Source organism: Pinus tabuliformis, chromosome 5_2 (genome assembly GCF_031772625.1).
Source record: "Pinus tabuliformis cultivar Carrire ecotype Pingquan chromosome 5_2, CPIR1, whole genome shotgun sequence".
NCBI lineage: Eukaryota > Viridiplantae > Streptophyta > Pinopsida > Pinales > Pinaceae > Pinus > Pinus tabuliformis.
Window position 1 is genome coordinate 298,181,769 of NC_142306.1, and position 22,860 is coordinate 298,204,628.

The 22,860-nt window shown below is 41.7% G+C and overlaps 1 protein-coding gene across 5 annotated transcripts in view; it reads right to left on the minus strand.

Annotated features, from left to right (window-relative positions):
• LOC149158730 (putative ABC transporter C family member 15) overlaps window positions 1-22,860 on the minus strand; it is a 289,427-nt gene that overhangs the window by 124,240 nt on the left and 142,327 nt on the right. For all 5 annotated transcript variants that reach the window (XM_089436298.1, XM_089436294.1, XM_089436297.1 and 2 more), the window contains 2 exons: window positions 4,344-4,638; window positions 3,938-4,158 (listed from right to left, as the gene is read on the minus strand). In XM_089436298.1, the coding sequence (XP_089292424.1) occupies window positions 3,938-4,158; window positions 4,344-4,638 (516 nt within the window). The remainder of the gene's footprint in view (window positions 1-3,937; window positions 4,159-4,343; window positions 4,639-22,860) is intronic.

Genomic DNA, 22,860 nt, shown 5'->3' on the forward strand with positions numbered 1-22,860 from the left:
TTGATGGAGACAAGCCCACAATGGGCTACTTGTATGAGGCCATGGATAGGGCCAAAGAATCCATTCGCAACTACTATGATGATAAGGGGGATGAGGGGTTTCAGAGACAACAACTCATATGGGAAGTGATTGATGATAGATGGAACAATACACTGCATCGTCCCATTCATGTTGCAAGGATCTACCTAAACCCTGCATTTTCTTACTCCTATGGCTTCTTATTTGATGTTGAGGTCATGGATGGATTCTTCACTTGTGTTCAAAAGATGGTGTCATCTCTAGCAGAACGTGCAAAAATCTTCAAAGAAATGGAGATACAAGATCGCAGCTAGCATATTTAGCTTTGACATGGTTATTGTGGATAGGAAGACTAAAATGCTAGGTAAGCTTTAGTTTGCTTCAAATTTCATTATCTCTTTATACTTTGCTTCAACTTTCAAACTTCAATTATTTTCTTATGTTAATCTTATTTGTTGTAGATGCATGGTGGAGAATTTATTGTGGCAGAGTACCCAATCTCCAAAGGCTTTCCATTCAAGTGCTCAGCCAAACATGTAGCTCCTCCGGATGCGAGCGCAACTAGAGTGTATTTGAAAAAATACACACCAAAAAGCGCAACAGGTTAAAAAATTACAATTAATTTTTTGAATTCATTAAATAATATATTTTTATAATTATTAATTTATTATTTATAATTCATTAATTTATGGCCCTTGTACAGGTTGGAGTCCCAACGACTTAATGACATGGTCTACGTCTACTACAATCTTCAAATGTGGGTGAGGCAACCTGAGAAGACACCTTATGTGGAGGCCATCTCATTGGATGGGAACGACACCAATGCTGCATGGAGGGTTGAGGCTAAGAGGCCTTTCGTGGAGTTAGCCCCTGATTGGTTAGAGGAGGAGGTAGCGGAGGGGGTAGAAATTGTAGAGGAGGAGGAGGTGACACCATCTACCATGGTCACCAGTAGAGGACATGGTCTACCTCCTATAGCTCCTAGTTCTTCAGCTTCTAGAGCACAGCAGAGTCCACTACTAGTGCTAGGCCCAATGCCTTCTTCATCTAGAGGGAAAGTTGTTACATTTTCTCACAAGAGAGGCAAAGGAAATTAGTAGTATTAGTTATTTGGCTCATTTCATTGTGTATGACATTATGACTCATGATATGAGATACATTATTATAATTTTTGTTTATATTCTGAGGCTAAATCAGGACTCAGACTTAGTATTTAGGACATGATTCGTTGTTATGTGTGATGTAGAACTACACATGATATTACACATCTTATATAGTAGTTCTCTTTTCATATTTATGTGTCAATGCATTTATTTTATGTTGTGGATGCTTTAGATATTAGAAAAATTGGAAAAATGTTGAAAAAATTTGATTTTTTTTGTATTTACCAAATTTTTCCCAATTTTTATGATTTTTTCTAATTTCTGACCCTTGCCAATTTAATCTCGATTGTGATATTCACAACATTGATTTAAATTGCTTTGAATCTTCTTTCAATTGGATTGTATGTTGAATTATATCTCTTTTGTATGCTTTGAGATCATTATATGTCTAAGAAAATACATCTTGATACTCACTGATGAGAATTTTTATCTCCCTCCTTTCATCTGTTGAGGTATTCTTACCAATCTGAATGTTTTTGGGGCTTTATAGGGTCAACAGATCTAGTAACATAGCCCAAAACATTGGAAATATCATCATTTTTCCTTGTCTTTGTTGATTGGAAAACCTTTTCCCTCTAAAGCTATGTGTAGGGTACTAAAAAGAGGCTTATACCAACACATGACCCCTCAAATTGGTCAGACTTGATCAAGGAATGCTCCAAATTTGATTTAGTCCACTTTGATCATTGTTGGTGTGCCCAAAGAAAAATATCTTGGGATATTCTAGAATGTGGACTCATTCTTCAAATGAAAACCCTAGCAGGACCAAGAAATTGATAAAAAGGCCTCCTCCACAGGGGATTGATAGTCTTCGATTTACATTTGGATGGATTTGATCAACATATTAATCTTGGATCAAAGTTTGATCATGGATAGATTTTGCTCTTCTAGTGCAAAGGAAAGACCAATTTACACATTTGTATCCACTTGCCCAATTTACATATGGAGGTTCGTGAGGATGTTGTTGAAGACATTGAGGACCAATGGACATGAGACAAACTCAAAGAGGAATGAACCCAAGGAGAGAAGACTTGGTGACACCTCACCACTCAAAGTCACAGATGTATGAATGTAATGTTTTCTACATATTATAGAATATCTCCTCACCCCATTTACTTGTATTGATTTAATGTTCCTTATTGAAAGTATTTTTTTTCTCTCATTGAATCTATCAAGTAGGTCTAGAAGGTTTTCTTCTTAGTTTTTTTAGTGATATCTATGGTTTTATTACTATAGGTTAGAGAAATCTTTTGCTTGTATTGTGTGCAGTGTGCTTGGAACTAATTGTGCTCCTCTTGCTCCACCAACTCAAATATGGCTTGGAATACTTCTCAACAGGAGCATTCCTTAGGATTTTCTCCTTCTATTCCTCCAAACACTAGCTTAGATCTTGTGTGTGTTTAAAAGTAAGACTCCTGTCTTTTGTTGTCTTCCAGTGGCCTTCCAATCAGCTAGTGGGATCTAGTAGTACATCCCATAAAGAAAATCCCATCAACATTTATGTCGTTAACCATACTGTAAGTTCATCAATATTTTAGTCAATAATTTAATAGGCTGACCCATAAATAAAGGCCACCAATATCAAGTACATTCATTCAAACAATCTCAATACAAGTTTCCTACTATCATGTGATTCCAATATCCATCCTTCACAAATGTCAAAATTTGAGTCACCTTCTTATCTCACCAACTATCACATGCATTTGATCAAACCTTTACCAACTAATACCCAAAATGTCCCTCTAATGAGGTTACGCCCCCTCGTTAATACATATCCAAGGGAAGCAAGGTTCCCCCACGTATGATAGGACATTAAACCTACTTCAACGTCAAATGAGAGTAGAATATATGGTTGATCGTTTGTTGGTAAATATTACTGTGTTCAAAAGACTTTGGGCCATCTCAATACTCGTATGCTGAAATCCCTAGTAAATTGGAAACCATGCTATTAAGTTAACCCTAATAATGCACATCTAGAGTATCCCCCCTTCGTGATTCCTAGGATAGGAAATAACTAAATGCCATCACTCTATATTGTGATTTCCATCTTATGGGTGCAGTGGTCCTCCCGTATCACCAGCACTTGTACTAATAGTTGTCCTTGACATATACAGGTTCAGGGTATCAAAATCTAATCATGTAACAATCAGTGACACTCATTCAAGTACAAGAAAGATAGAAGCAGTAAGAAATGTATTTGAATCATTCTTAAATATACAAATTGTCTTTTTCCCTCAAGATACTTTGCCAGTTTTAATAGAAACTGTCTTTCTTCCTCATGACACTTTGCTAGTTTGAATAGAAATTGTCTTTCTTCCTCAGGAGACTTTGCTAGTTTGAAAGGAAATTAGCTGTCAGCTACTACGGCTGTTCTTTCTCTGTTTAACACAAGTTTAATCGTAGCTTGACACATCTATAGCATTTGAGCTTTAATAATAGATTTTCATGTAAGCTCACAGGAAACAGGAGAAAATTTTCATAGATTAGGTATTTACAAGCTAAGCATTATGGAATGCAACTGTACTCTTTGCATTCAACCCATACTGCTACTTATAAGTTACGGGTTTCAATTTTCACTCAAAAAATATAATCATAGAACAGTAATAGTGAATACAAATATGGATCATGAATGCTTACAATTGATGAAATCAATCCTATCAACAAAAAACAAATCCCCTAAGAACACATTTCTCCACAGATGAGTGAAACTAAAATGTCAAAAGTTAGACTTATTCAGCAGTAAAAGGAAAACTGACCTGCAAATGTTCCACAGAAATGCTTCCTTGGATTGGCCAACCCTTTTCAATTTCAGGGTGCTTATTTTGCAGTACGAGTGGAGCTTCACTTGGAATCCTACAATACTGCAATATTCTTTCTACTGCTACCATGCTTTGTTCAATATAACAGATGCAGTACACTAGGGATAAAAGGCAACCATTGAGTGCAAGACTATATGAGAGGGAAAGCCCCACAAATTCTGCCAAAAGAATGTAAGTAAGCAATATACCAAATAAAAGGTTTACGGTAATAGAAAACTTGAAGCTCATATCTATGCTGAATTAGTTACTACTTTGTAACAAGAATAGCCTAGTGCCTACACAAAAGTCATAAAGAATACATAGTGAAAGGTAGATTCACATGCAAAGTTGAGTTTGAGCAAACCAGGTTGTATGATGCTTTTTGGGAGGAAAACCAACAGTAATGCAGATGAGCAAAGTATCATGGTACCGATACTCTCAATACGGAAGCCAAACCATTCATTGGCAGCAATATTATGAAATTCGATAGATATATTTGTGTTGACCAGCCTAGCATTAGTAGATTTGAACCTTTCTTGGTGGCAAAAAGCTCGGATTGTTGTAATTCCAGAAAGTGTTTCGGAGAAATTGTGAATAATAGGTGCCATTGTAATCGAACCCAAACGAGTGAGTTCCCTTGATGTGTTAAGAAAATACTTCTGCATATCAATTACATCTGAAAGATAGTGAGCAATTCCAGCTATAAACTAATCCCGAACATACAAACAACAAAGCGACATCAGGCTTCCATGATATAGGAACATCATCAACAGAGAATAATTAATCACCTCTACACATAACCCAGCTAAAGGTTCAAAATACCTGACTTACAACTAAGAAGCTGAAATTCTTCTTCCATCCAAGTACAGTAACATGACATTTATTCACATCCAATGATTCTCACTTTCGTAGTAGCGAATTAACATGCAATAAAATTTTAAAAGTTGGTTAAGGCAATTTCTGAGATCACCAAACATGTCTCCTTTTCCCTAGAGTAGCAGACTAGTGTCATGGATCTAGGGTTTAGAACTGAGATAAATTGTATTTTTCAAAATGCTGCAAAGTCAGCAATTATATTGCAGCTTGCTTATGCTATAAGGATAAAGACAAAGTGCACTGCCCATTTAGACATCATCATCACTGGACATTAATATAATTTCAAATCAATTCATTCTGCTAGCATTAGGTGCAAAGGCCCACAACAACATAAATAATCTATTGATGGATTATGTTCTAAGAAATCAAATAACAGACACAACAAACAGCTTCTTCCTTTAGTAACTTCTATGTTATTTCTTCCATACACATATGAACACACTAACAGTTTAATAATCTAATTCTTTTACCAAAGTGTAATGTTTCTAAGTAGGAAATAATAGTGAATATCAAATACATGCAATAGCTACAGCAAAAAAAAAATTCTGATAACCAGCCACAACTAGTACACAGAAAATAGAGCCAAAAATCTGAGCCATGGTATTAATCTGAAAGATATGAGTTTCCCAAGTTTTATATGCCAACATATTTCTCAATGCCAAAATTGCAAAAATGAGGATTTTACATAGCAAAATTATTTATGGGGGACATGACAGTCCTCCCCGTGAAAAAGTTGTTTGTCCTGCAGCAACTGCAATTCTGGATATTGTAGAACTTGTTCTCCCTCCCATGTGGCATCCTCCTTTGGTAGGTCCTTCCACCTGACAAGAAACTCCCTAATGGTCCCATTCCTAAGCTTCCTCTATCTCACCTCCAAAGTAGCCTCCGGTACCAAAACCAAGTGTTCCTCATCATCCAAGGGTGGCAATTCTGTGGTAGTAGTCACGTACTGTCCCAAGGCCTTTTTCAAGCAAGACACATGGAACACGTGTACTTTTCTCCCTAGTGGGAGCTCTAGCTCATAAGCTACCTCTCCAACCCTCTTGATCACTTTGTACAGCCCATAAAAATGTGGTTTGAGCTTCTCAGCGCCATTCTGCTTCAGTGTAGACTGCCTTTACGGATGGCGACCCAAGAAAACTAAGTCCCCAACCTCAAAATGTCTCTCAACCTGGTGCCTATCTGCATACCTCTTACGTTGTTTTGTACTATCTGCAATTTGTCTTTGAGAACCCCCAGGATCTCCTGGATCTCCTATATCAAATCTTTTTCCCTAGGCGCTCGGCTGTCTCCAAAAACCATGTTAGCAAAAGATAATGCATCATAACCATAAAGGGCGCAGAAAGGTGACATACCAATGGAAATATGGTGAGTGGCGTTGTAGCAGTACTCTCCAAGGTGTAGCCACTTCACCAATCCACGTTGTTGCCCTGTTACGTAGTTCTGCAAATACCCCTCCAACCAGTTATTCACGATCTCCGTCTACCAATTTGTTTGGGGTTGGTAGCTAGTGCTAGGAGTGAGGTCAATGCCCACCAATCTAAACAACTCCTGCCAAAACGCCCCCATAAACCGGCTATCCCAATCACTGATGATGGTCATGGGAAGACCATGCAGCCTGAATACCTCTCTGAAGAAAATCTCAACTCCATGTGAAGCTAAGGACCTAGATGAGATAGCAAAGAAATGAGCAAACTTGGTCAACTTGTCCACCACCAGGGAGATACAATCACCCCTGTTGAGCTTGCCTCCTACACCTACCTACAGTTTGTGAGAAAAGCCTTTAACCCTACAAGGTATGGTTGGTGGCAAGGAACCTAGAGAAGGGGTTGCTACCTATTCCCAACTCTCTCACATTTAAGTTATCTCCTAGGTTAGTTATGGGGGTGGTCCCTAAAGGAAAACTAAGTTAAAGATGTGAGTTGTCTAGGAGAGTTGTTAGAGTTAAATAGATTACTTCTTAAGATTTATTAGCAAAAGTGATATTAGTGATAACCATCAACAACCATCAATATAAAGCATATGAACAACTAGTGCCTTCAAGTGTTGATTTGGGGTAGCATCTAATGTGCTCTAGCCATGAAAATTGGTGGAGAGGCTAAAGCACATGAGATCTCCAAGACCCAGAAATGGTTTGGACAGATTGTACCTGGTTTGGGAGATATTAAAATAATTAATATTTTTATGGAGTTCCTAAGTCTAAACTTAAGAAAATAAAATATTAATGGGTATTAATATAAAACTAGGTTAGAAGGGTCCAAAAGTCATGGATCAAGCCAAATCTAATCTTAGCCGTTGATTAGAGATTTAATTTCGATCGTTGAAGGACCAATAGAAAAAGTATAAGAGGAGGCTTTAGGATCAGTTGGAGAAGACACCAGAGTGATCAGTCATTCATTTTGCTAGAGCGGGGTTGCTAAGCAAAAGTGAATCAGTGATCAGCAGCGAGGGGCAGTGAGTACTGGACAAAGAGGTAGACATAGTACTGAGAGACCAGCGTAGAAGCAGGAAGAGCGAGAGCAGCAGTCAGTTCAGGCCACGCAAAGCCCAGCAGAGAGCGCAGAGGCCAAAGGGACTGCATCATCCATGTAGAGACTACTGGAGTGACGCAGAGGGTCCCAAAGATTGTGCAGTGCCTCTAACGGCTAATGCAGAGGGTCTTGGAGCTGACGCATGTTAGCAGGAGACTGACGGAAAGGCCAAAAGGGCCAACGCTGAGCTTTAGTGGTGCCGAAGAGGGTTTTGTGGGACAGGTTTTCTGAATACCTGTTTCCGAATATAGAGGTATTGTTGCCGTGTATTTTTCTCTGTCGAGTGAGCCAATTAGGCACCTAGTTGTACTCAAGGAAATACTTCATAATAATATACCCTCAGAATAGACGCACCGGTTTTCCCGCATTGGGTTTTTCCGAGGACGTTTGTCCAAAAATAACAGTGTCACTTGTGTGTTTGTTTTCTTTCAGCTGATGATCTGTAGATGTTGAGACTATACTTGTGTTTATTTTCAGTATTTATATGGTTAAATAGCTTGTTTAGTAATTAAACAAGTAGGTGAAATAAACTAGATAGTGCAGGAAGAATTTCTAACAGGTTAGAATTAGAAATTCCAACATGGTATCAGAGCGTGATTGCAAATCATAGGAAAGCTAAAGGAATCAGCTGAGCAGAGCATTTATAGCAGAATCAACTGTCCCGAGTGACAGTAGCTGATCCTTGCAGAAGCAAGAGAGGAAGGGTTGACATAGAGGGACTGTGTCATCAATCTAGGCTAGAGATAGGCCAGCACAGAGGCTGAGGAGGGCACCAAGAGGCTCACGCAAAGGCCAGGAGGGTTGACGCAGTTGGCTGAGGGAGTTGTTTCCCTGCTGCAAGGATTGCGCAAAGCCAATAGGCTCAATCATTCAGTTGCTAGGGCAAAGGAAGCTATGGGCAGTTTGCGGGAGCGAAGTTGGTGGGGTACTGTGGTTAGAACAGTACCTAACAGGGCAAGACTAAGGTAGAGTGAGTTGCTGCCAAGGTGGATTTCTAGCCAAGGAATCTGGATCAGTGTTGCAGTTGCAAGACGATAGAAGAGGAGCAACTTGACAGTTGGCAGAAGGATTTCCAGGAGGGAAATCAGGACTCAGAGGGAGTCCAGAAGAGAACATCCAAACGGGCAGTAGAGAGACTCGGAGGAGTCGAACCGAGAACTTCCAGACGAGAAGTAGAGAGACTCAGCAGGAGTCGAACCGAGAACTTCCAGACAGGAAGTAGAGAGACTCAGCGGGAGCAAAACCGAGAAATTCCAGACTGGAAGTAGAGAGATTCGAAGGAGTCGAACTGAGAATTTCGAGACAGGGAGTAGAGAGACTCAGCAGGAGTTGAATAAAGAACTTCCAAACGAGGAGTAGAGAGACTCAACAGAAGTTGAATAGAGAACTTCCAAGCGGGAAGTAGAGAGACTCAGAGGAGTCTACAGAGAAGAGCAGAGAGATGGCCGAGAATGGGCTGAGGGATCAGGATAGGCTGGACGGAGTGTCCAACTTTGTGGCCTGGAAAGCCAGGATTCTGTCTGTTCTGTGTGACATGAGTGCTCATGTGCCACTTGAGAAGAAGTGGGGAGACATCGAGTTGTAGTCATGAGGACTACAGGCGATGAGGGGCAGGATCCTTGAGGTACCCAACCTCTTGGATTATACCTTGCTACGAGAACCTCGAGGAGAGAGTAGCAGGACTGGCGGATGTGTGTAGAGACGGATGCGGATGGAGCGGCAGAGAGTGCTACAGTGCAGGAGTCCCCGGACAGCGCGAGGCTAGCAGGCTGCAACAGTGTGAGAGGCACGGGAGTGTTGCAACGGTCTAGGATGGCATAGAGAGGTGTACAACAGTGCAAGATGCAGGGAGTTGTTGCAGCAGCGCAAAGGTCAGTAGAGGGAACACTTGTTAGCGGCAGAGAAAGCTTCAGCATCGAGAGTGTTTCTAGCCTGACAAGGATGTCAAAAGTTGGGTGGATCAGTTACTTACTTCCTAGTAACTAAGTTGCAGTGCAATAGCATGATGCAACATGATGAGAAGGGGATGCAGTGCAGATGCAGTGTTGGGAGTATGGACCAACAGCGGCACAGATGTAGAGCGAGCTGTCGTACGGATGCAGCAGTGGCAGTGGCAGCGCCATGACCAGCACTACAAGATGCAGCAATGCAGAGGATGTTGGGTGGGGAAGCCTAACATCAGCACAGGGACCGGTGCCGGATAGTCAAGGTAATGCTCAGTGTGGAGCATTACTAGAGCACAGTCCTCGCTAAGAGGAAGTGTTGATTTGGGGTAGCACCGAATGTGCTCTAGCCATGAAAATTGGTGGAGAGGCTAAAGCACATGAGATCTCCAAGACTCAAAAATGGTTTGGACAAATTGTACCCAGTTTGGGAGGTATTAAAATAATTAATATTTTTAATGGAGTTCCTAAGTCTAAACTTAGGAAAAATAAAATATTAATGGGTATTAATATAAAATTAGGTTAGAAGAGTCCAAAAGTCATGGATCAAGCCAAATCTAATCTTAGCCGTTGATCGAAGATTTAATCTCGGTCGTTGAAGGACCAACAAGAAAAGTATAAGAGGAGGCTTGAGGGTCAGTTGGAGAAGACACCAAAGTGATCAGTCATTCATTTTGCTAGAGCGGGGTTGCTAAGCAAAAGTAAATCAATGATCAGCAGCGAGGGGCAGTGAGTATTGGACAAAGAGGCAGACATACTACTGAGAAACCAGCGCAGAAGTTGGAAGAGCGAGAGTAGCAATCAGTTCAAGCCACGCAAAGCCCACTAGAGACAACACATAGGCCAAAGGGACTATGTCATCCATGCAAATATTACTGGAGTGACGCAGAGGGTCCCAGAGACTGTGCAGTGCCTCAGAGGGCTGATGCAGAGGGTCTTGGGGCTGACGCAGGTCAGCAAGAGACTGATGCAGAGGCCAGAAGGGCCAACACTGAGCTTCAGTGGTGCCGGAGAGGGTTTCATGGGACAAGTTTTCTGAATACCTGTTTCCGAATATAGAGGTATTGTTACCGTGTATTTTTCTCTATCGGGTGAGCCAGTTAGGCACCCAGTTGTACTCAAGGAAATACTACATAATAATATACCCTCAGAATAGTTACATCGGTTTTCCCGCATTGGGTTTTTCGGGGGACATTTGTCCAAAAATAACGGTGTCACTTGTGTGTTTGTTTTCTTTCAACTGATGATCTGTAGATGTTGAGACTGTACAAGTGTTTATTTTCAGTATTTATATGGTTAAATAGCTTTAGTAATTAAACAAGTAGGTGAAATAAATAAAATAGTGCAAGAAGAATTTCTAACAGGTTAGAATTAGAAATTCCGACATGGTATCAGAGCGTTGTTGCAGATCACAGGAAAGTTGAAGGCATCAGCTGAGTAGAGCCTTTACAGCGGAATCAGCTGTCCCGAGTGACAATAGTTGATCCTTGCAGAAGTGAGAGAGGAAGGGTTGACACAGAGGGCCTGCGTCATCAGTCTGGGCTAGAGAAAGGCCAGCGCAGAGGCTGAGGAGGGCAAAGAGAGGCTCACACAGAGGCTAGGAGGGCTGACGAAGTTGGCTGAGGGTGCTGTTTTGTCGATACAGGGATTGCACAGAGCCAAGAGGCTCAATCCTTCAGTTGTTGGGGCAAAGGAAGCTATCGACAGTTTGCGGAAGCGAAGCTGGTGGGGTATTATGGTTAGAACAGTACCTAATAGGGCAAGACCAAGGTAGAGGGAGTTGCTGCCAAGGCGGATTTCTAGCCAAGGAATCCAGATCAGTGTTGCAGTTGCACAGACGATCGGAGAGGAGCAACTTGATAGTTGGCAGAAGGATTTCCAGGAGGGAAATCGGGACTCAGAGGGATTCCAGAAGAGAACTTCCAGATGGGAAGTAGAGAGACTCGGAGGAGTCGAACCGAGAACTTCTAGATGGGAAGTAGAGAGACTCAGCAGGAGTCGAACCGAGAACTTCAAGACGGGAAGTAGAGAGACTCAGCAAGAGTCGAACCGAGAAATTCCAAATGGGAAGTAGAGAGACTCGAAGGAGTCGAACCGAGAACTTCCAGACATGAAGTAGAGAGACTCAGCAAGAGTCAAACAAAGAACTTCCAGACGATGAGTAAAGAGACTCAGCAGGAGTCAAACAGAGAACTTCCAGGCGGGAAGTGTTGATTTGTGGTAGCATCAGATGTGCTCTAACCACGAAATTTGGTGGAGAGGTTGGGGCACATGATATCTCCAATACTCAGGAAGGGTTTGGGCAGATTCTAAACAGTTTAGGAGATATTAAAATAATTAATATTTTTAATGGAGTCCCTAAGTCTAAACTTAGGGAAATTAAAATATTAATGAGGATTAATATAAAACTGTGTTAGAATGGTCCAAAAGACATGGATCAAGCCAGATCTAATCTTAGCCGTCGATTAGGGACTTAATCTCAGTCTTTGATATGTCAATGAGAAAAGTATAAGAGGAGGCTTGAGTGTCACTTGGAGAGCACACCAAAATTGATCAGTCAGTTCGATTTTCTGGAGTGGGGTTTGCTGAGAGAATCAAACCAGTGGTCTGTTGCAGCGAGGGGCAATTCGGCAGAAGGACGAGAATACATAGCAAAGACGCAGAGATAGTGCTAGAGAGACAATGCAAAGCCTAGGAAGGATGACATAGAGGCAGTTGAGACTGACGTAGAGGTTGAGGAGGTCAGCGTAGGTGACGCAGAGGGCCAGAAGGCTAACGCAGAGAGCCAAGTGGCTGACGCATAGGCAACAATAGTTGCACAAAGTCTAGCATAGCTGATGTAGGACCAAGAGGCAGCGCTGGAGATTTTCACGGGGTAGACTGGAGCTGAAAGGGTGGCACACTCCCTAGTAGAGTGATGCAGAGCAATGGAGGAGCTTGGAGCAGCTTTCGCTGTCTAGCTAAGGAGTTGTCATATTTGTTGTGGGATCAATCATCCGGTGGGTGATCAACCAGAATATCTGTCTCCAAGGAGAAGTACTTTTGTCAAGGAAATGCTTTGAAGGGTGAGCCATTTCTGGCACCCTAGTTGTATTCAGAAACTGCATAATAATAAAACCCTCATATCTGTCACACCAGTTTTCTCGCATTTTGTTTTTCCGGGCACATTGGTCCAAAAATAATGGTGTCATTTTGTATGCTTGTTTTTGTTTCCTTCAATTGATGATCTGTAATATGTTGAGCATGCACTAGTGTTTATTTTCAGCATTTACATTGTAAATAACTTGTTAAATAACGGAACAAGTAGGTAGGAATAAATCAGTAAAAGTGTATGCAGGGCTTCTAACAGGTAGACTTAGAAAATTCAACATGGTATCAAAGCGTGGTTGTAGATCACAGGAGAACTGAGGACATCAGCTGAGCAGAGCAATAGTAGCAGAAAACCGTTGTCTCGAGGGACAAAAGTTGTTTCTAGCAGAGCAGCAACAAGGGAAGGGTGACGCAGTGCCTGCATCATCAAGGGTGAGCCAAGAAGAGGCAGCACAGAGGCTAAGGGAGGCAAAGGGAGACTCGCGCAGAGCCACGCAGAAGCTAGGAAGGTTGCACATTTGGCTGAGGAGGCCGAGTTGCTGGTGCCTGGATTGCGCAGAGCCTAGGAGATCTCACCTTCAGGTTGTTGGGGTTTAGGAGGCTGTGGGAAAGTTGCCGAGTGGAGCTGGTGGGGTACTAGAGTCAAAACAGTACCTAACAGGGCAAGGAGGAGGGAGTTGCTACCGAGGGTTTCTAGCCGAAACATCCAGATTAGTGGTGCAGTTGCACAAAGGATTAGAGTAGGGGCATCTCGACATCAGCAGAAGGATTTCCAAGAGGGAAATCGAGACTCAGAGGGAATCACATCGAGAACTTCCAAGAGGGAAGTAGAAGAGCAGCATGGCACTACATGGGGTAAGAGACTAGGACAGACTGGATGGAGCTTCAAACTTCGCAGTGTGGAAGGCCAAAATCTTATCTGTCCATGACAGAAATCGTGTCAAGCACTTCGCCTTGAGGACGATAGCGATCCCAGTTGACCCAGCTGATAACGACAAGTACAGGAGGCAATGGCGTGGGCCAAGAGCATCAACCTTGAAGAGGTCAAGGACCATGTAGTACCACACATTACCGAGAAGGAAACGACAAATGAGATGTGGGAGGCCCTAAAGAAATTGTACGAACATACTTTTGTGCAGAGAAGAATGTTACTAGAAAATCAAATGAGGTCATACCAGATGAAGAAGGGAGAACTGATCGACAACTTCCTCGGAGGACTGAATGAGATCCGAGATCAGTTGACTGCCATAGGGGCCATGTCGGATCAGGAATTAATGGTGAGGACACCCTGAATGCAATCTCAGAAGACTGAGAGGTATTTGTCCAGAGTATATTGGGCAGAGGGACCCTTCCACCTTGGGAGGAGATGTGGGCGGCTCTTCACCAAGAAGAGATCAGATAGCAAACAAAGGCAAGAAGCAACAATAAGGGGATCAGAGTCAAAAAGGAGGAGGAAGATGTTTCCCTAGCATCTGAGGGAAAGCAAGAAAAACGGAAGAAGAAGGATCTCTCCAAGATCAAGTGCTTCTACTATGGGGAGCTTAGTCATTATGCAACCCAATGTCCAAGGAAGAAGAGTAAGGGAGATTCTTCCGAGACTAAGGCAACACTAGCAAGGGCAGAGAAGGAAGTGGAGACAAACGATGAATGTGCCATGAGTGCACACGAACCACTTGAGCGGAAATGGGGAGACATCGAGCTGTATTCAGGCGGACTACAGGCAATGAGGGGCAGGATCCTCGAGGTACCTAACATCTTGGATTAGACCTTGCTACAGGAGCCCCGAAGAGGAGTAGTAGGACTAGATGATGTGGGTAGAGATGGATGCGAATGGAGCAACAGAGAGAGCTATAGTGCAGGAGAGGCACAAAGAGGTGTGCAACGGTGCGAGATGTAGGGAGTTGTTGCAGTAGTGCAGAGGTTAGAGAGTGAGCTTCAACATTAGCGGGTGTCTCTAGCCCAATAGAGAGGTCAGAGTTGGGAGATCAGTTACTTCTCAGTAATTGAGTTGCAGTGCAACAATGGCTAGCACGATGCAACATGATGAAAGGAGTTGCAGTGTGGATGCAGTGTTGGGAGAAAGGACCACCAACAACAAAGATGCAGAGGAAGCAAATTTGACCCCTCAAAGTGCGTCATAGTAGAAAGTTGGGGGTGAGAGGTGCAAATTTTATTACGCATATCCCATACAACTTCTCTAGACATCATTTATTACATTACATATACAATTTTTATTACAAAATCTAAAAAATAAAAAAATGACTACTTAGACCAAACCAAATTCCATGAAATTCTTTGTGTGATTTAGTATGGTAATACACATCGACTCTAGACACTAGGACTCACCCAAGGCCTCACCATCAAGTCGTACTCCGGCTTTGGGGTATATTTGGAGGAAAAAACTCAATTAATTATTAAGTCCTGGTAGGGAGATGATAATTAACCAAGTGAAAAAAAACCTCCCAGAGTAATACTCACTTGTTGGAAAGGTCCCAAGCTACCTAGGCCTATTACAAGCTCAAAACTCATCATATTAGTATCACTTATTACAATTCCCCGCAGGGTGTGGAATCTGGGTACAATAGAAAATGATGAGAAAAAGAAGTAGAGTTTAAAAGCTCTGGTAATCTGATGATATCTGATGGTACAAGTGTCCTTTAGTACATCCTTGGGCATGGAGTCTTCAGATAGTCATCAAGTTCCACTCCAGTGGTCAACAACACGCCTGTGCAACTGGAAGGTCGTCGATGAAATCCATGACACTCTCCCACTTCTTCTCCACAATCACCTCCATCTATCTCTGGCTCATCCACATCCTCCGCCTCACTACTGAAAAGCATGTTGAAAATTAGTCAAGAATTGGAGTTCCACTCTAATTCCTTAGTCTAAATTTTGTAGAAGATTTGTAGATTATATTTGCTAACTTTCCTCTTTGTTTTACACTAAGTTTGAGTGTGGGTTTTGCAGCGAATTCAGATCTATTTAGAGACTATGCTCACCTTTTGTGTTGACAGAATTGAGGAAGCTAAAGTTTGAAACTCTAACTATTTATTGTAGGACTCCAAGAGCACTTGAGGATCAACTTTAGGGAGACCGTGGGAAATCTTGGATAGCAGCAAATTAGATTGGCTGTGGGCCTTTTTGCACTTGTAATTTTCAGATTTCAAGAGTTGTTTCTTGGCCATTGTGGTTGCCACTTGTTGGAAAGAGATCTTGGTTCCTATAGACTCCTATTTTGTAATTGTCTCTTCCATATTTTGGGCAGCCCATTAAGTGGTCTTATACTCATTGTAAAAAGCTAATCAAATATATATTTTTCTTGTTGCAGGTTGGGTTTTACCCATGGCATCCCTTCTCTCCATTTAGGGAGAGAAACATGTGGGTGAATTAACTTTTGCATCTTCTCGTTTTCCATTTTAATTGCATGCTTAAAATTTACACAACCTCACTCATCACATTTTTATTTTGTTCAAATAAGTTTTCTATAATTCAACTTAAGGTTTTTCATTCTCCATTTTATATGTTGATTTGAGCTACAAGCACTTTACTTTGAACAATATTCTCTTCACATGTTCATTAACTTAATTTTCTATAAATAATTTTAATTTCATATTGCAAATTCAAGTCCATTTCTTTTGCAAAGTTAATCAATCGTGAGTTCACTTAATCACAAGCACTGTAAGTTACTTACATGCAAGACATCTCTCAAGTTTTATTTGCTTTTGGGTAAATCACAAAACTATCATAAAACAAAGCAAATATTTTTCACAAATCCTACATGTATGAAATCTTGTGTTTAAGGAAATTTCTATCATTTACTTAACTTTTGCAAATTTACTTGCATGACATAGTAGGCATATTAAATTAGTTGCATTTTGCAAGCTTCCAAAGCCTCATTCAAAATTAACTTCCAACTTAAGTTGGTTGTATAGGCATTTAGGGACCCTCCACCTCTATTGACTCCTCACTGTGAGATCCAAATTTTTGGGCGAGGGTGAGGCCAGAGGATTGGAGTTTAATTGAAATCTTGCTTTTACAGTTTAACTAATAAAATCAAACAAGAGCACATTTACTGTAGTGCCCTATTTATCAATTTACAGCAGACAGATGAACTCTTACATGAAATTGAAAACAGAAATGCATAAATTGTAATCTGTACCTACCTGAGCTGCTGGCAGACTCCCGATTCCACTGCAGAACTGGTAATTCTGAACTGCTGGCTGATTTGATTCAATTTCGAGACGGCCAATTCCACCCGACCAGACAGAGCAACTGGTTGCTCAATCCAGAGAAGCTCTCCACCGAGGCTCTCTGTCCCTCCGTGCCCAGAACTCAGATCAATCAAAGCTATTCCACTGAAAATCTCTTCTTCCGGTTTTTCCCTGATGAGTCTATCCTTCTCTGGTTTCTTCCCCCCTTCACCTGGGTCAGGCTTCTGCTATAAATCCCCTTCTCCTGGCGGTGGCCGCCCTCCCACTTGCAGCCACCGCCTCTCAGCATTTACGCCTCTCTCCGATATTTCTTGCCATAAATTTTCAGTAGATGGGTAGTCTTTATGAGTTTTAGATATTATGTGTGATATATATATAGTTGATTGATATCCATGCTGTCACGTTATTTTGCCTAAGTTCATAACTTTCTTATATATATATACGTGACCTTCCTTTAATACATGATATGACTTTACTGATAGTTCTTATAACCTTTATTTAATATATTTTATAAATATTAATTGATCATTTTACCAAATATATATATTATAAATATTTAGTGTTATATATATACTTATAACATTTCAAAATATGTTATAATTATTGAATGATATATATATACCTTTTAATAATTGTAAGTCCAACTATATGTCATAAAGGTTAATGTATATATATAAATATCTTCATATATTATAAGGTTTAACATTTTTATTAATGGGTTAATTTAGATGGGTTGTTACATACATTCCCCCTTCTGAAAACTTCGTCCCGAAGTTAGAGCTTTTAGGTTCAAGGATTTAATGGACACGACCTTTCTATCCAGGTCCCCAAGCTATTCAAACTCATCCTATCCTTCCTAATCTCTTCTGCTCCCATCCTATCCGACCTCTACTAGAGTATGCCATGGCGTCAATCTTACTGACCTAACCATTCATAACACGAAGGTAACAGCGTCGACTATACCGACCTGATTACCAGTAGGCATCCGGCAGTCATCATCACACGTCTAGGGGAGCGTGACTCGCACAGTCCTCCCATGACTCCAGGATTCAGAGGATAAACGGTGGGTAACACCTCCACCCCTCTAGTAAAATCAAGGCTACCACCCTATCATAGAACCACTTTGAGCTTTAACTGATCTGAGTTCTGTCATCACGTGGTCATCTCGAAAATTGGATCAATTATCTGCAATCGTAGTTGACCTGCAAGTTTACCTGCAATCTTATACTTACCCGGCATTTGTAAGATGTGCATCAGCATATTCGAAATAACTTATGTATGATCTACATATAACAGAATTTTGTTCATTTTCTATGCATGTATTCTGACTTTTCTATAGGGTGTATTCCCTTTCTGTCTTTTATTTCAGTTGCTCGTTTTGACATGTAAAAGATAAAACAGATTTATATTGTTCAATTCTACCAGAAGTAAATTCATTTGACGGTCTTAATCTTTACTTCAACATTTATTATTTAGTAACATAATCACATATATTGTTTTGGTATCCATGTACCAGCAGGAATTAAACACATATATTATTTTGGTATCCACGTACCAGCATGAATTTAAACATATATTATGCCGCAAAGTTTCGTACTTATCACTTATCATTCAAATGTTTTTGGTTCTCTGACAGAGGTGAAGTAAATATATATACTAAACATAGTGTAAAGTTATTCAAAATGGACATAAACTAGGGTATCTCTGACATATGTCCTCTGTATCCTCCCAAGTCGCTGACCCAGGACTATACTTGTCCCACTGGACCTTAACTTGGTCCACCAGGCGGTTCCTCAGCTGCCGAACTCTACGCTCCAGTATACGTAACGGTTCGACCGTTATGACTCCCTCGTCTGAAACCTGCAATTCTTTCCACTGGATGTTATGAGATAGATCAGCTACATAATGTCTTAATACAGAAACATGAAATACATTATGAATCCTATGCAGGTGGGATGGCAGGGCAAGACGATAGGCAACAGGTCCAACTCTTTCCACGATTTTAAACGGTCCTATAAATCGGGGTGATAACTTTGTCCCTTTCCCGAATCGAATAGTACTTTTGTTTGGTTTGATGCGGACGAAGACCTGGTCCCCTACTTCATACCTCCTATCAGATCGGTGAGCATCAGCATAACTCTTTTGTCTATCCTGTGCTTCCTTTAATCGCTGTCTAATCTGTCTGACCTGTGCTTCCATTTCATGGATTAATTCTGGTCCTATTATCACTCGATCTTCTAACCTGTCCCAACTTAACGGAGTTCTGCAAGGTCTGCCATATAAAGCTTCAAATGGAGGCATCCCAATTGAACTGTGATAACTGTTGTTGTAAGCGAATTCAACCAAGGGTAAATACTTTTCCCAGTGGGATTGCTGATCCATTACATACATCCGCAACATGTCTTCAAGTACTTGATTTACCCTTTCAGTCTGGCCATCAGTTTCAGGATGGTAAGCCGTGCTTAAGTTTAGCTGAGTACCTAAGGCTGTCTGCATGCACGTCCAGAATCTGGAAGTGAATCGCGAATCTCTATCGGATATAATCTTCTTAGGTACTCCATGATATCTGATAATTTCGTTTATGAATACTCGAGCCACGTCAGCAACATCATAAGTATCTCTTACCGGAATAAAATGGGCGCTTTTTGTTAATTTATCCACCACTACCAGAATGGCATTGTGTCTTAGAGAAGTAAGAGGTAGTCCAGTGATAAAATCCATAGAGATGGTCTCCCATTTGGACATAGGTATGTCGTGGGGTTGTAAGAGACCCGCTGGGTGACAATGATCTGCCTTTACTTGCTGACATTCCATACATTTTGCTACAAATTGAGTGATATCCCGCTTCATGCCTGCCCAAAAGAAGAGTTTCTTGGTATCCGCATACATTTTCCCTACCCCAGGATGAGCACAATATACGGCTTTGTGAGCTTCCCTGAGGATGGTATCTCGGAGATCTTTATCATCAGGAATGTACATCCTTCCATGGAATCGCAAGATCCCATCGCTTTCTAATTCATAACCCTCGAACTTAGATTCTTTTGCCTTAATCCCCTCAAGACTTGCCCTCACTTTTAAATACCAGCTGTCTTTTATAAGGTGATCCAGCACTCGCTGTCTTAAGTCCACCTTAATGGGTATGAGAGAAAATATCCGGGGTCTCCTGCTTAAGGCATCGGCTACCACATTTTCCTTTCCCTTAATATATGATATTCCGAAGTCATACTCACTTAGGAATTCACTCCATCGCCTTTGCCTGGCATTTAAGTCTCTTTGGGTGAACAAATACTGTAGACTTTGATGGTCGCTTTTAAGTGTAAACTTTCGTCCTACCAAATAGTGTCTCCAGATCTTTAAAGCTAGCATCACAGCGGCCAATTCTAGATCGTGAGTAGCATAGAGTTCTTCATGAGGTTTTAGCTTTCTGGAAGCATAAGCTATCACTCCCCTATCCTGCATCAATACTGCACCCAGCCCTTGCTTGGATGCATCAGTACATACTGTAAAGTCTTTGCCCATATCAGGGACTCTTAGGATTGGTGCGCTGGTGAGTAGTCTTTTGAGTTCAGAGAATGTGTTATTACATTCCTCGGTCCACTCATACTTAACACCTTTACGCTGGAGGGTTGTGATTGGCTTCGCGATTTTGGAGAACCCTTCCACAAATCTCCGGTAATAACCAGCTAAGCCCATAAAGCTTCGTATCTCATGTGCGTTTCTCGGTATTGGCCAATCCATGATCGCTTTTACCTTCTCAGGATCTACTGAGATTCCTTTACCTGATATGATGTGACCCAAATAATGAATCTTTTCCTGAAAGAAGGAACACTTGGACAGTTTTCCATATAACTGACGTTCTCTAAGGCAGGACAATACTAACCGCAAATGCTCCTTATGCTCTTCTTCATTCTTGGAATAGATGAGAATATCATCTAAAAAGACTTGTACAAACTTATCAAGATACTGACGGAAAACACTGTTCATAAGATTCATGAATACGGCTGGCGCATTTGTTAACCCAAATGGTACCACAGTAAATTCATAGTGCCCAAAACGTGTCCGGAATGCTGTTTTAGAGATATCATTTTCAGAAATCCTTAGCTGATGATACCCTGATCGAAGATCAATTTTTGAAAAGACAGAATCTCCTTTCATTTGATCGAAAAGGTCATCGATTCGCGGCATAGGGTATTGATTCTTTACTGTAGCTCGATTCAAGTCCCGATAGTCTATGCATAATCTTAAGGATCCATCTTTCTTCTTCACAAAAATTACAGGAGCGCCCCAAGGTGAGGTACTGGGTCGAATAAGCCCTATATCGAGTAGTTCCTTCAACTGGATTTGCAATTCCTGAAGTTCTGGAGCTGTCATTCTATAAGGCGTTTTAGAAATCGGCTGGGTACCTGGCTTTAATTCAATAGTGAGATCCACTTCTCTTACCGGGGGTAATCCTGGTAGTTCCTTTGGAAATACATCCGGGAACTCGGCTATCACCGGATATTGTTCTAAGGACGGTCCCTTTTCCTGGCTTACTTCGTGAATTGCATAAGCCTGACAACCCTTTCTTAAACAACGCTTTACCTGCATTGCTGAAATGTAGCGTAAAGAAATTTCTCTCTTGATCCCTTGAATTTGGATTACTTCTCCCTCATCATTTAAGCCCAAAATCCTTTTTCCATAACAATCTACCCACGCTTGGTGAGCTTCCAGCCAATCCATACCTATGATAAGATCATACGTCCCTAGGGCGGTAACGTACACTTTTAATTTAGTCGAACAGACCCCTAGGTCAATTTTGCATTGATCCACACTCAAGCCCACGGTTTGGAGTTCTCCTGAGGCCATTTCCACTTGGTGGAAATCATTTTGTCTACGAGCTGCCAACCCACATTTGTTTAATGCATATGACGAAATGAAACTATCTGTGGCACCAGTATCAAATAAGATTTTGAGTTTTACACCATTGATAATACCTGAAGATTCCACTACAGTGGATTGATGGGCTGCTTGGTCGTGGTTGACTACTGCATGAATCCTATGATTACTTCGCTTGGCTGATATCGGCTCCCTCCCAGTGCTTTGCAATATGTCCGATGACGCTTCTGGGCAGTTACGCTGGAAATGCGGCCCCCCACATCCCCAACAATTGAGCTGCGCTGGTCCTCTTGAATTAAGGTGTGAGTTTCTAGAGAACGAGCCGCGTCCTCCCATGCTGGTTCCTCTCGCACCCCTTCCTCTACCGGTAGTCCCTCGCGATGCCCATGGTCTGGTGCTGGACGATTCTGCAGCTATAGTGTTTACCGCCATGGGAACTCGTGTCCCCATACCTGGGGTATACCTGCTACTGTAAGGTGGCCTCGAGCTACCTCCTCTGAAAAAGTTCCGGGGAGCCTTCCCTGGAAGTCCTGATTGTAAAGGCCCTGCTGGCCCTATATCTTTTTTGATTCCAAGGTGTTCTTCTGCATAACGGCTACATTCGACTGCCTCGGCTACCGATGATGGTTTCCACATGCTTACCAAGGCTCTGATGCGAGGGTTTAACCCAAATATGAAGCGTTCAGCTTGCCGTTCATCAGAGTCTAAGTAGGGAATGTATTTTACCAGCTCCATAAACCTTATTTCATACTCTTCCACCGTTTTACTTCCCTGAATTAGTGTATGAAAGGCTCTGGCTTGCTGTTGTTGAAAATATGGAGGTAAGTACTTCGCTCGGAACCTTTCCTCGAACAGATCCCAAGGAACGTTGTCTGATGTAAGGTGTAGCTGCTTTTCCAGGTTTCCCCACCAAATCAGGGCACTTTCTTTTAGTTGAAACACGGCAATTTTTGTCTTTGCTGAAGGCGAATATTCTCTTAACCTAAAGCACCGGTTCATCCCTTCCAGCCATGCCTCGGCGCGTTCACCAGCTCGACCTCCCGAAAATTCTGGGAGTCTAATTTTCTGAAGCTCTCTAGAGATGTCTTCTCTCGATCCTCTGGGCTCCAAATTATGTGGTTCCGCTGAACTGGTGGCTGCATGCTGAGATTCCTCTTTGTTTTTAGCCTTAGTTGATTCCTTTAATGTTTCCAACAAGGCCTGCAAAGAGTTCATTATCACAGCCAACTCTGGCGCTTGAGCGTTTGATGTTGACTGCTGCCTTGGTGGTGACGAGGGTGAGGGGGATGGCGACGGTGGCGGTGGCGATGGCGACGGTGGCGGCATTAATGGTGATGATGCTGCCTGGTCACGTC